Raw genomic sequence first — 13,296 nt, forward strand, 5'->3', positions numbered from 1 at the left:
ATCTGTAATTGCAGCGGAAGTCAGACAGGCAATCCTTCAAGACACTGGCCTGACATGCTGTGCTGGAATTGCTCACAATAAACTCCTTGCTAAACTTGTGGGTGGGTGGAGGAAACCCAACATGCAAACAACACTGCTTCCTGAGGATGCTGAGAGCCTCTTGTCAGGACTTCAAGCAAGAGACATTCCAGGTATAACCAATGGAAAAGTAAACACTGTTGTAATTATTGTGAAGTGCCAGTTTCCTCCGCAAGTTGTGCTGAAAGTCAACATAGTTACATGTACTCTGGTCTCCAGGGCCCAGTAGTTCAAAGGGTGGATAACACTATCCTCTGGATAGATCGCTATTTAGTTGAAGGTGACGGCAAAACAAACTGCACTATCCACTGAAGAGAGATTTATCCAGTGGATGACATTATTCACCCTTTGAACAACTGGCACCAGGAGTGTATAGTCCCGCTTAGGGTGTTCATCATGAAACGCCACAGTGACTATTAATTTTTTAGGTGTCAAAGCATCTTTCAGGGTACACTCAAAGAAAAAAATAATTTAAAAATACTCTTATTTCCATTTTTAATCTCAATTTCTGCCAGTCTATTCTGTGCAGTTTACTTGTTTGGGCTCCTTTTCTGAACAGCAGAAGCCTATTGCGTTTTAAGTGGTGTCTTTCAGGAATCAAATAAAGCTCGACTCACACCTACATTGGTCTCCTTTGGGGGTTTAATTAAAATTTTCCAATGAGCATCCCCGACCTTTCCACATGGGAGTCCCCCACCTGCGACATATATCACCTTCAGCTAGATCTTCTTTAATTAGTGGTACATAAGGCCTCTACACTCTGCTGCCAACCTGTTCTGTTGGCCATTATGATGCACACCTTGGTTCTTAATTTAGCTATTTCCATCTCTTTCTCTGCTGCCCTTTACGATGTTCTGGGTCTACCGACTCTTTGGTGGCCTTCTGGCATTCATGTTAACAAGTCCTGCAGTTGTTGTGTGGCTCTTTCTTCATCATGCGTCTGATGTACTTCCATCTCCTCTCAGGAGTATATTCAGTATTTTCCCGTGTATAAGTCGACCTTTCAAGACCTAAAAATTAGTCCAAAAATTCGCCCTCGACTTATACATGGGTCAAAACTTGAGATCCAAGCCCCAGTCAAATAATTAGCATAATAATTGTCTTTCAATGTTAACAAACACGTGATAAACGGCAGCACAGTTTACAACTTACGTTCGCTTAGCAATCTGTCTCTCTATATCAGAGCTTCAAGTTAAAATGCATCAACATTTATCCGTTAAATTTTAACCTGAATCTTGTAGACACTCACTGGCTTAATTTTGTCATAAAGAACCAATATTTTTCCCATAAATAAAGCTGTAGTAAAGCCGCTCGGAGAAAACATCTTTCACACTTCGAACTTCTCTGCTTGGTAACCTGGCAAGACACGAGTGCAAGGACTTCTGTACTAGTACTTGACCGATTTCAAGGCTTGACTACCAAGTTCCCAACACATGCTTTGCACTTTGTTTATGGCGTCGTTCTAAAAGTCGTGAGCTTCTTTGGTGTTTTGCCTGTCTTATAAAGCCACTTTTAATCTCTTCGCATTTAAAAAGGTTTGTTTGAAATCCTTGTTTGATTTTGTGAACATTTTACAAAAATTATTGTCGAAAAGCCTGCATGCACACGTGTTGCTAAACTAGGTTAAACGCTCATATACGTGCCATAATAAACTTTAAAACTGCGTGTTGAAACTTGCTGTGATTTGTTTACATATCTGTGGTAGTTGAAAGATAATTTTAATAAATACAAGATACGTTTTCCAGGAAATTCTTACCTGGAAATTAAGAAAATCTAGTTTTTGGCCTCAAAAATTGGGGGTCGACTTATACATGGGATCGACTAATACACGGGTAAATACGGTAGGTGGCTGGTAAATGCTCTTGGGTACCCTTCAATCAGGACTCATGTCACATTCAGGGGTGGTGGCAAAACTTCTTATCACTTCATGCTACTTAGCATTTGCTATATCCTTTTATACTCCTGGGTGAACAGAGGAACTAACTAAACCTACAATAAACAACAAAAGTGTTGAGACACTTTGTTGTAAGATTCCATTTTTGAGTGTCTTGGAACATTACCCCCCCTGCCACTCCCTCCATTGAAACAATACTGATTTTTCATTTCTAAGACTGTGCAGACCACAGCAGTTACAGAATATTGAATTAGGGGAGCCGGGGTATTAGATAATTATTGCTAGGCACATAATTATGAAATATAATTTGGGGTTAAATATCGTTAAGTGTCATTTTCTAAAAGCATCTTAACTACTTTTTTACTCATTTTGGATGTTTTCTAGTATGTCTTACCAAAGAAAAATGGCACAGCAACCCAGAATGAGGCTTGAACTCAGATTAATCTGAAAGAGTCAAATTTACTAAGAATGGTTCAGACTAAGAGTGAGTGAACAATCATTGCGAAAACTGTAACAAAAACCCCAAGTAAAGTGCTGGTGGGGGGTGAGGGTGCTGTGATCCTGTTTCAAAGGTGAATTTTGACAAAGTTCACACGTCACATATATTTTTAGCGGCTATTTTTTTTTTCATAAACTCAGGGATCATGTACTTCTTTTAGATGCTTGTCATTCATCACACACTAGTTTTTTTACATTTAAACCCTAGCCACCTTCACTGAAGAACAGGCACAAATGCACTGAGGGACATGTATGGGGACGAATAGAAATATTTGAAATCCAGGCACAAAATTATTCTGGATTACTGAGCTGCTTGGCCATGGCTGTCATGTTTTTGGGAAAGGCATAACTCTTACTCTTGCACTCTTAAACTAGGAGTATAAAATGGTTTCAAAAAATAAACAGTTGCACAAGCCAACCCATGGCTTAAACTCTGCCATCTAAAATTGATCTTACTTGACTAGCTAGTTACCTGTACTGCTGGTTAAAATAATGGTCATTTTATTGCTAATTTTACTGAAAAGTTTTGTTGTTGTTGTGGTTATTAGTAACAGTTTTTTTCACTTAACAGGGATTGGACATAGCATGGCCAAAAAGCTGCGAACAATTAACATTTTATCTGTTACTGACCTACTGACATGTTCCCAGCAAGTACTGGCAAAAGAATTTGGCAACTCACTAGCAGAGCAGATGGTTAGATTATGCCATGGCATTGATGACAGCAAAGTTATCCCATCTGGAGAATTTAAGTCAATCAGTGATGAAGATTCCTTCAAGAAATGTTCAACGCTTGATGATGCAAGGAAGCGACTTGAGAGCCTTATTGATGGATTACTTCCAAGAGTTTCTTACGACATTGGCATACCTCAGACTGTGAGAGTTACAGTGAGAAAGCAAGAAGATAAGGTTTACAAAAGAGAGAGTCGTCAGTGTCAAATACCTAACACTGTTTCATTCAACAACAAAGACAAAACACGAGATTTGCTATTGGCCATTTGCCTCTCTCTGTTCAATAAGGTTGTTGATGTGAAGAAGCCATTTCACTTAACTCTGATAGGAGTTTCATTAACAAACTTTCACAAATCAAGTGCAGCTCAATCCAAGAAGATCTCAAATTTTTTTGAGAGGTCTTGCTCCCAGCAAGCATGTTCAGCATCTTTTGCTACTTGCAGTAGTCTGCTATTGAAGGATGATCAACATGATAGTGAGGCCTTGAATGGACCCAACGATGTCACCACCAAGGAGCAGGAACTACGGCAGAGTTCAGTGCTAACTACACAGGTTATCCAGCTTAATGAAACAAGTATTGATGGTTTGAACACAAAGAAAATTGAACCCAATACCATCTGTCCCAGCGGCATAGATCCTACTGTTTTTTGTGAGCTTCCAAGTGAAATACAGAAAGAGTTACAAGCCAGTTGGCAGCAGCAAGGCAAACATGACAAAGTTGCAACAAAGGTGAAAAAGTCCTCTGGAATACAAAAATACTTTGCTAGTCAGAGCCCAAGGAAATCAGGAATCTAGAATGTCTCCTAACAGATGCATAGGCACTGTAGTGATTGACTCAGACAGCGACTCAAGAGCAGATAGTCAGGTCAGGAGGAAGTCAAACAGGTGAAAACAGTGTGAACAAAGTTCTCAAGAATATTCGTGACTTTTGTTTGCACCATTTTTGCCCAGTGGACTTCCAGTGACCCAACTTTCTGCCCCCGGGTCTCCAAGGATGAAACTCAGATGTACAGGTAATGTTTAGCGAGAACTGTATATTTGGATGGGGGACTTCCTTTAGTAAGAAAAATGACATGGTCATTATAGTACATGACCGATTCACTGATTCACCAATGTTTAGACTATTCTGGTACCTTTTGGTATTAAACTGGAAAAAATTTCTCAGAGATGACTTAGCAGAAAGATTTAGTACTTCTAATGGTACCTCTGGGGAGTGAAAATGAACTCGAGCCATGTCCCCCAAAATACGATGCTGGCCCTATTGAGAGAATCCTTTTCAAAATTTTTCACAATCACCCACGTTAATTTAGTATAATTTTTGTATGTTGAAAAAGCTGTGGAAACACCCACTTGTCAGCTCACGATCCCAAAGCATTTCTTATTCTCCCAAAACTTCCACCCATGTTTCTATAACCCACTATAGTTCACCACTGACTTTTCTCTGATTCTTATTGGTTTAAACTGATAACAGGAGGCTCTTTCATTGTTGCCTGTACAAACATAAATGCGTTAATGGAATAACTTCCCACAGTATAGAACTGTTAAGAAACAGCGATGTACATAGTTACAGTAAATGCAACAAAGACGATCTAAATGGGGAAATAAAATCATAAAAATCTATGCTAACTAGGATCCCAACCCTGTCACAGTCATGATTTCCTTTGTATAAACTTGGTGAATTATTAATGAGTTGGAAGTCTATGTTAAGTTTTTGGCATTTTCGACTTTATAATGTCTGTGTTTCTCTTCACATGTTCTTTTTTTCAAATCATGGAGAACAGAAATAAAAGTGAAAAAATGTTGATGATCCCAGTTTCATTTTTGAATGGATATTTCTGGAACGGCACATTTGATCATATTGTTTTGATCTAGAATCAAAGAGGTTAATTATTACTCAATCGATTACATCAGGCCTTCAGGGTCTCAGGTTTCCTTACCTTGTGCTCTGTCTCACTAGACCACAGACGAAATTTGCCTTAAAGTTTAATTAAAATACCTTTGAAAAACACTTGGTTGCATTGAACGAAACAACCGTCAAAAGAATAAATGAAGTGAGATCTTCATTGATTTCATGGTGAGATGAAACAAAAGATTCAAAAGACATAATTTGTACGTGTAAAATACTCACATCAAAAAACAAGAGCTAGGTAACAACCTGTAAATACCTTTGAAAAACACTTGGTTGCATTGAACGAAACAACCGTCAAAAGAATAAACGAAGTGAGATCTTTATTGATTTCATGGTGAGATAAAACAAAAGATTCAAAAGACATAATTTGTATGTGTAAAATACTCACATCAAAAAACAAGAGCTAGGTAACAACCTGTAACATACCCATTGATAGTAACTTGTATTGCAAAATTTAATGTCAGCTGGTGGTACCTACTAAGTTTGTGTAAAATGGGGTTTAGATCTTTTATTTTGAATTGATTTGGTTTTTTGAGTCTCTACAGTAGACCAAAATATTTCCTTGCCTCTGTTCTGGTATATTTCTTTATGAGAGGGCTGAAAAATAAATGAAAATAAAATATAATTAAGCAAGTAGCAAACAGAATAATGAGAAAATCCTATGTATGATAATTATGTAACACTGTTGTTTACAGTCAAATTATGCAAATTTGGATCAAATTCCCATGTGAATCCAGGTAGCAACCCAATCAACATTAATTTTACATTTTGAATTAATTTTCAAATTTCAAGAACAGAATATTTAAGTGAAGAATTGAATCAAATTTCCATGAGCTAATTTGCTATTTGTAGGGATGCTTGCTTATTGTTGAGTAAATGTGGCAAGAATATGCCCAGTTCCTTCCTTCACACGCTCAGAATTATATCAATATTCACACTGAATAAATAATGTTTCAGTTACTGTCAAACCTCCAGTAACAGCCACCTCTCTACAGAATTATGGCCACCTCTCTTGTTTTGGTTCCCGCGGACAGTCCATACATTCACTCTTATTTTAACCTCTCTACAACAGCCACCTCTCCACAACAGCAAAAGCCACCACAGTGCGTCCCATCTGCCAAATAACCCCTTGACAACAGCCAGTTAACCAGTGACTGGCAAGCAGTGTTTACAAAACTCCATTTTTTATTGTGAAAGGTCGCCAAACTTGATTGGTACCATGCTTCGTTGGTCTCTGTTTCTGTTTAGTTCCTGTTTTATTGGTACATTTTGATTGGGTTATGTACAGTTTATATGCTAAAATGAGCATTTTGTTAAGAAAAAGAAATGTTGCACTTCCAAAAAAAGTGTCATGTTACACCCCTACCTCCAACAGCCACATTCCTCTGTCCCCAAGATGGCCATTGTGGAGCAGTTCAACTGTACATAGATTGTCTTCTGTTTCCTTACATCATGTCATTTCTTTGATTTCCCAGCACATCCAGGCATAGTTAATAGAAGGGTATGGTCATGAAACATGACAAACTTCTTTGTTGTATGTTTTTGTTCTCTGTTTTGGCCTTGACCCTGCACAAAACATAATAGTTGTTTACTCCGTACTGAGGAACTAACCAATGGAAACTTGGTTATGTTTAGCCTAAATTTTTCAATTTCATGGTTTGCAATCCTTGCTAGTCTTCTCCATCCCTATTCCCTCATGGTTAATTATTATCTCCTTTGTGTTTTTCTTTCTTGGTAAACTATTATAAGGTTTCCTTCAATTTAAAGGTAATTCTGTATGTGGCCAAAACAACTCAAAAGTATTGTGAATGAGCCCCTTTAATCTCTACGTTCTTACTGTTCATTTAATTAACCAGCATTCAGAGCTTGATGTTGTGGCCACTGAGGCCACCAATGCAACCTGATATTTTTCACTGGCGACTAACTTTTCATGCTTTTCACTGAAATACTTGCTGCTGGTGACTAAATCTGAAAGCTTAGTGGCCAACTGGCCCCAAGGTTTTTTCGTGAAAGTCATGCTCTGGCATTAAAGGAGCAGTCAAGTTGCTTTAACACATATCTTGAACATTGTTTTGAACAGAGAAGTCTCTTGATTAGTTCATTTTATTCCTATCGATTGACAGCAGTGCGATTAAAAATAATTCAGAGAAAGTCCTTTTTCTGTTACACTGCCTAGTATTCCGTGGTGGAGAATTTTTCACATGTATTTTGCAACAGTTCAGGTCCGTTACATTTTACATCTCCACCCACCAGGTCAAAGTGCCAACACAATGTACCCTCAAGTAAAAGCCACCTCTATTCCAAAACCCTTCAGAAATACTGGTACTCAATAGCTCAAAATGTGCATCGACTCCAGAGCGGGCAGTCCAGGTTCGAGCTCTGCCCAAGGACATTGTGTTGTGTTCTTGGGCAAAACACTTTACTCTCACAGTGCCTCTCTTCACCCAGGTGTATAAATAGGTACTGGCGAACTTAATGCTGGGGGTAACCCTGCGATGGACTAGCATCCCATCCAGGAGAAAGTAGAAATACTACTGGTCGCTTTATGTTACTGAAACCAGGATAAGCTCTGGCCTGATCAGCCACTTGGCTTGTATGAAGACTTTTCTTTTACCTTACCAAAACAATGCTGTAAGAGAACCCCAACCCCTCAGGAATGACATATTTTGTAGCAGAAAAATCTTAACAATGAGGAGAGCAAGGGTTAGCACGGCAGTAAATGGCTTTAATTCCGTTCCAAAGAAAAACACCACTAATACTTCACTGGTATTGAAAAGCACAGACCTTCATACTCTTGATTTTCCTGATGTTCACAGCATCGCTTTACGCTTGACGTTTAAATACAACGAGATAACACTTTTCAGTTTACCTTCGCATATTTCAACTGCCTTTACTTAGAGCACAAGTGATCTGTAACCAACAGTGCACGAAAGAAACTGTAAATACACGCTTATGCTACCAGCTTTTTATAGTCAACTTAGCAGTTAAGAGCTACATCGTTCATTGTTTTTAGCCTACATGTCCTGAACTTTCTTTATTCCAGTGCTAACAGTTCAAGGCAAGGAAGATAGGTTTACACTATAAACTTTAACACTTCAATCTCCACCATCAACTTCGGTATCGCCAGCGTCTGATTGCCACAGAGTTAAATTGTCACGCAGAAGTTGCATTATCAAAGTACTGTCCTTATAAGAATCTTCTTCTACACTGTCCAGATCGGCTATCGCCTCATCAAAAGCTTCTTTCGCCAACTTACAGGCCTGTGTTTGGTCATTTTTAATCTCGTAGTAGAACACGGAGAAATTGAGCGCCAAACCAAGACGAATGGGATGAGTTGGAGCCAAGGGCTTAGCATTCTCTTTTGCTTCTTCGTAAGCTTTCTGGGATTTTTCCGCTAAATCTCTGCGTTCGTCGCTTTCCTGTGGCTCAATCTCGACCAGATAACGGTAGTAATCGCCTTTCATTTTTAAGTAGAACACCTTTGGTTCGGAGCTTTTCGCGTCCCCTTGATTTGTATCAGCGAGCTTAAGGAGGTGTTCATCGATCAATTTTAAGACTTCGTTGCACTTCTCCTTCAGTTCTTCTTTTATTTTATTGAGATATTCCTCGGCCAATTCGGCTTTATTTCCAACTTCTGACTTTTGCTCAAAACTCGAAATGATTCGCCAGGCAGACCTCCGCGCGCCCACCACGTTCTTGTAAGCCACCGACAGCAGATTTCTTTCCTCGTTGCTCAAGTCGTTGCCCTCTTTACTTTCCACCACTGATTTCATCGCGTCTACCATGTCTTCATAACGCTCAGCTTGTTCAGCTAGTTTAGCCTGATAAACTAACTTATCCCGATCAACTTGGCCTGCCATTGTACCCTTGATAAGCTACAATATTTCGTCAAGCGAAACCCTTTCAATGAACAATCGCCGGACGTGTTCGACGGGAGCTGTCTTCCTTCTTTGCTGGGTCACGTGTCCTAGTCGATTTGCGGGATATCTACCAATCATAACTTTAATGTACATCCGGGATATCGCACAAGCGGGAAATGGGTGTAGGAAGAAAATGTGAACAATTTGACAGAAATATGAACATGAATATGTGCTTTAACGAATGAGGAGGTGAATAACATCTGAAGCGTGGATCTACATAACGAAAAAATATATTTACGCATACGGTATATAAAATTAATGATAGCTTAGGACGCAGAATTTGTAAATAACAATAGAAAAAACCTGCACAGCAAAAATTAAATTATTCTCCTTTTAGTTATAAAGCAAATAAACTATCCCCTAGCAGAGTCTATTACAAATACTTTGAACATATATATGGCCTGCCTGATCAAAGATAAGAATTATTTTTCCTGAACGTTTTACTCATACCACCCTGAAAAAGCAATAAAAGAGGCTCTGCTCGCAGGGTGCTCTCATTCACTCAAAGCCAAGACAGCAAGTTCACAAGAAAAGCTGCATTGTAATTGTAAACATGTGGAAATTTTACTGTGCTGACTGGTTGAGAACACATCAATTTATCCCAAACAGTGCAGAATACTGAAATTGAGTGCAAAAAGTTGAAATTGAGTGAAGAAGGTCAAACTTGGAATAAATAAGATCAAATAAGCACTCGTCAATTTTACCTCCAACCTGTGAACTTATGTTCTATTCGTGTTTGAAACACAATCTTTACAAGGGACATCACTCATATGGGAAAGTTGATTGGTAAGGCTTACGTCCAGATAGAGGGGGGAGGTTAGAAATGAGAATAATTTTTTTCATTGGCACATGGGCTTAATTACAAGCTAATTTACGGCAATGTTCAGGCAAATGGGAAAGGGACTGAAGAGGGCAGCAGAAATCAAGTCTAATGGCCTGAAATCTAGCAGCTCTTCCAAGCTTAGCTTGTAACTTTATTCATCCTCAGCATCTGTTGTTTTGGGGTTAGAGGCATGGTTTCTGTTGTTTGTTCAAGTTCCCCTCAAAGGTTAGCGAGCAATTCATGTTAGACCTTGAGTGAACTGTCACCTGACCTGACCACAGGGTACCCATAACAAGGGGGCTTATATTATAAGCTGCAGTCTTACAAGCTGGGAGCTTATAACCAGCGTGGTGTTTGGTAGAACTATGGGTAACATAAGCCACTCGGGAGATATCTTTGAATTTCCTCATATTCCCAGGAGCGTCAAATCCACGTTCATCATCCACAATCATTGTCTTGACATCTGAGCCGTAGCCAGTACAAGGCAAACAGGCACTTCCCTCGGTACTTTATTTGTTAGTTTTTTTAAGGGAGAAAGTAAAAAATACCTAGGAAGAGAATTTAATCATGGACATAAATTTGTCTTGGTCATAATTTTTTTCTGGCTACAGCCCTGTTCATTGTACTGAGTTGCATTAATGGTAGACTTTCCAATCAGTTCTACAAAACACAATACCATTTTTTTTTTTTCAACCCAAACAATTTTTCTTGATATGGCACTGATATATATGGTACATGTACAAATCTTAAATAACTGGCCACTCAAATTACTGGACATAGTAGTTAACAGTTGTGGCAAACAATATTGCACATAGCTTATATTTCAAAACTTGTTCATGCAGTGCAAAGAGATTAAAATTAATACTTGCAACAGGATTCATATCCAGTTGAAAATATTCAGTGACAATCTTGAACCAGCACTTGATGCAGCAACATGAAATCAGTCTCAAACTACTACAGGTTTCTCTATTTTGTAACTTGATTAGTTAAAGAACTTGCACAATGTGGGAATGCATTTCTAACATTATTTATCCATACAACTCGACAAACTTTTAGACAAAAGCAAAAAATCTATTTTAAATGTCATACAGGAAAGAAAACTTCGTCATATATGTTATGGTTTGAAGCTTGAAATGAAGCTTGAAATTTGAAGCTTGAAATTTGTTTGAAGCTTGAAATTATTTCCCATATTAGCAACTAGTCGCTTCAACTTGCACAGAAATCAAACCCATTCGACAGCATGTTGGAAAATAGTACTTTGTTTAAGCTTAGAATAACACTTCCTTTGATATCTAGGGTTAAAACACCAATGTGAAAAGACAGTATAAAGTCTGTTATGGCTCTGGGCAACAATTTATTACCTTCAGTGAAGGCATATTTACCAGAACATGAATATAGTAACTGAACAAAAATGCTCATAAAATTCATACCTATTATCTAAAACAAAGAGAGATACATATCAAACTGTTCACAAATATTTCAAACCACGCACAGATTTAACCCATGATCAACAAATCACAATAGAAAGCAGTAACTGAAAGCTGTACTCAGTAAAAGTGTCCAGATAGTCACAAACTTCATCACAAATCAATTGCTTTATTCATTAATCAGTAATTGAAAATGTTCAGAAATGATTTGGAATGTTTCAATGTCCACAAAAAATCTTCAGAAAATGGTCAGAAATTCACAAAATGTCAGATTTATCCAATCTATGGTCTAGTTAACATGTCTGATTCAAGGCAGGCAATAAATACATGTAGCTCCATGCCTCCATCTTGTGGTGCACCCCTAAAATCCCCTACATCATGGTCCACAATCCATCAAATATTTTTCTCGTTTACTATTTTGTGTTATTGACCTGAACATGTCACACAACACAGCCAAACTTGAAACTTTAAGAGGATAACCCTGGTTTTTCAAATTTATATTTTCTTTGCTATCCCAAATAAACTGTTTAAAATATGTGCAGGTATTTCTCCTTGGACATGACCTGTTCACCAAAGATCACCATTTTCCCGCAGCTTTGTGCTTGGAAAACAGTTCATTTCTCGGAACAGATGCGATGGTGCATATTTTTTCCCAAAATGGAGGTTAATAGTGTGAACGTACATGTATACAGGTATTGTGTGCACACTTAAAGTAGACTCAGTCTGAGATATTTCACAGCATACCACAAGAAAGTTTTGCAAGAAAATACACTTAAAAATTGTTTACAGCTAGATTCCTAATGATTGATGAGGACGCTCCTCTTGATTAAATGGCAACTGAATTTTCGTCACTTTTTACATCTCTTCTCGAATTCCGAGTTAAGACAAAAATACGGGCTTTAATTCAGAAATTGGTCACGAGTTTAATCGTCTCCTTGACCGTCTCCTTGTTCTTCAGATGTCCACAAAGTAAGATTGTCACGGAGAAGTTGCATTATCAAAGTGCTATCCTTGTAAGAATCTTCTTTCAATTGATCCAATTCGGAGATAGCATCATCAAAAGCCTGTTTCGCCAACCTGCAGGCCGCCTCTGAGTCATTTTCAATCTCGTAGTAGAACACGGAGAAATTAAGAGCCAAACCAAGACGAATAGGGTGAGTTGTAGCCAATCGATCAGCTTCTTCCTTTGCTTTTAAGTAAGCTTCCTTGGATAAATCTGCTTTCTCTTTGCGTTCTCGTTTACTGTTGTCATCCTCTGCCAACACAATCTCGACTAGGTAACGAAGGTAGTCACCCTTCATTTTTAAGTAGAACACCTTTGGTTCGGGGCTCTGCGCTTTTGCCGCGGAAGGAAGAAGGTGTTCATCAATCAACTTCAAGACTTCGTTGCACTTCTCCTGTAATTCCTTTTCCACTACTTCCCGATAATTCACCGCAGTTCTTTTTTTATCTTCGTCCTCTGCCTTCTGCTCCAGACTCGAAATGATTCGCCAAGAAGACCTTCGCGCGCCCACCACGTTCTTGTATGCCACCGACAGCAAATTTCTTTCTTCGTCAGTGAGGCCCTCTTGCTTTTTCTCTGCCACAGATTTCATCCATACCACCATGTCATCATAACGCTCGGCTTGTTCCGCTAATTTAGCCAAAGAAACCAATTCGGTTGGGTCCTTGTCTTCCATTTTCAGCTTTAATTTCTCTCTTACTCTAACCGCCTACAAACGAACGCCTTCAGTTGGGTGCTGTCCCTGTCTTGTGAAATGTTCCTCTTCCTTGCGTGATTTCTACCAATCACGACCGTGATGAATATCCGGGATATTTTTTAACTGGGTAAGCCGGTTCTTCGTGACGTCATTGCTATACATTTCACACCCGATCCACCCGATAAACAAACAAACAAACAGAAAAAGGTAGCTGACACATGAATGAAAGATTTAAAAATCATTTTTTAAAAAGACGTATGTAATTCTGTTTCTGTTACGGCCGTGTTTCTTTTGATTTATCTATGATTAGAAAACAAA

General features: G+C 38.6%; 2 protein-coding genes and 1 pseudogene across 3 annotated transcripts in view; 1 reads left to right on the forward strand and 2 right to left on the reverse strand.

The window, feature by feature from the left end:
* LOC110040642 (DNA polymerase iota-like) overlaps nt 1-5,458 on the forward strand; it is a 7,978-nt gene extending 2,520 nt beyond the window's left edge. The window contains exons 2-3 of the mRNA XM_020745912.2: nt 1-191; nt 3,042-5,458. The exon at nt 1-191 is cut by the window's left edge and continues 47 nt beyond it. Of these exons, the coding sequence (XP_020601571.2) occupies nt 1-191; nt 3,042-3,994 (1,144 nt within the window). The 3' untranslated portion in view covers nt 3,995-5,458. The remainder of the gene's footprint in view (nt 192-3,041) is intronic.
* A 2,354-nt stretch (nt 5,459-7,812) lies between these two features.
* Nucleotides 7,813-9,073, reverse strand: LOC110040643 (14-3-3 protein zeta-like). The gene has a single exon (XM_020745913.2). The coding sequence runs from the start codon at nt 8,966-8,968 to the stop codon at nt 8,204-8,206; it is 765 nt and encodes a 254-aa protein (XP_020601572.1). The 5' UTR covers nt 8,969-9,073; the 3' UTR covers nt 7,813-8,203.
* A 1,561-nt stretch (nt 9,074-10,634) lies between these two features.
* Nucleotides 10,635-13,061, reverse strand: LOC110040644 (14-3-3 protein zeta pseudogene; annotated as a pseudogene). Its single transcript, XR_016205881.1, has one exon. The product of XR_016205881.1 is annotated as a 14-3-3 protein zeta pseudogene (transcript).
* Between the last annotated feature and the right edge of the window lie 235 nt (nt 13,062-13,296).

This window comes from Orbicella faveolata, unplaced genomic scaffold (genome assembly GCF_042242905.1).
Source record: "Orbicella faveolata isolate gen_17 unplaced genomic scaffold, um_ofav_v1 contig_13, whole genome shotgun sequence".
In the NCBI taxonomy this organism is placed as follows: domain Eukaryota; kingdom Metazoa; phylum Cnidaria; class Anthozoa; order Scleractinia; family Merulinidae; genus Orbicella; species Orbicella faveolata.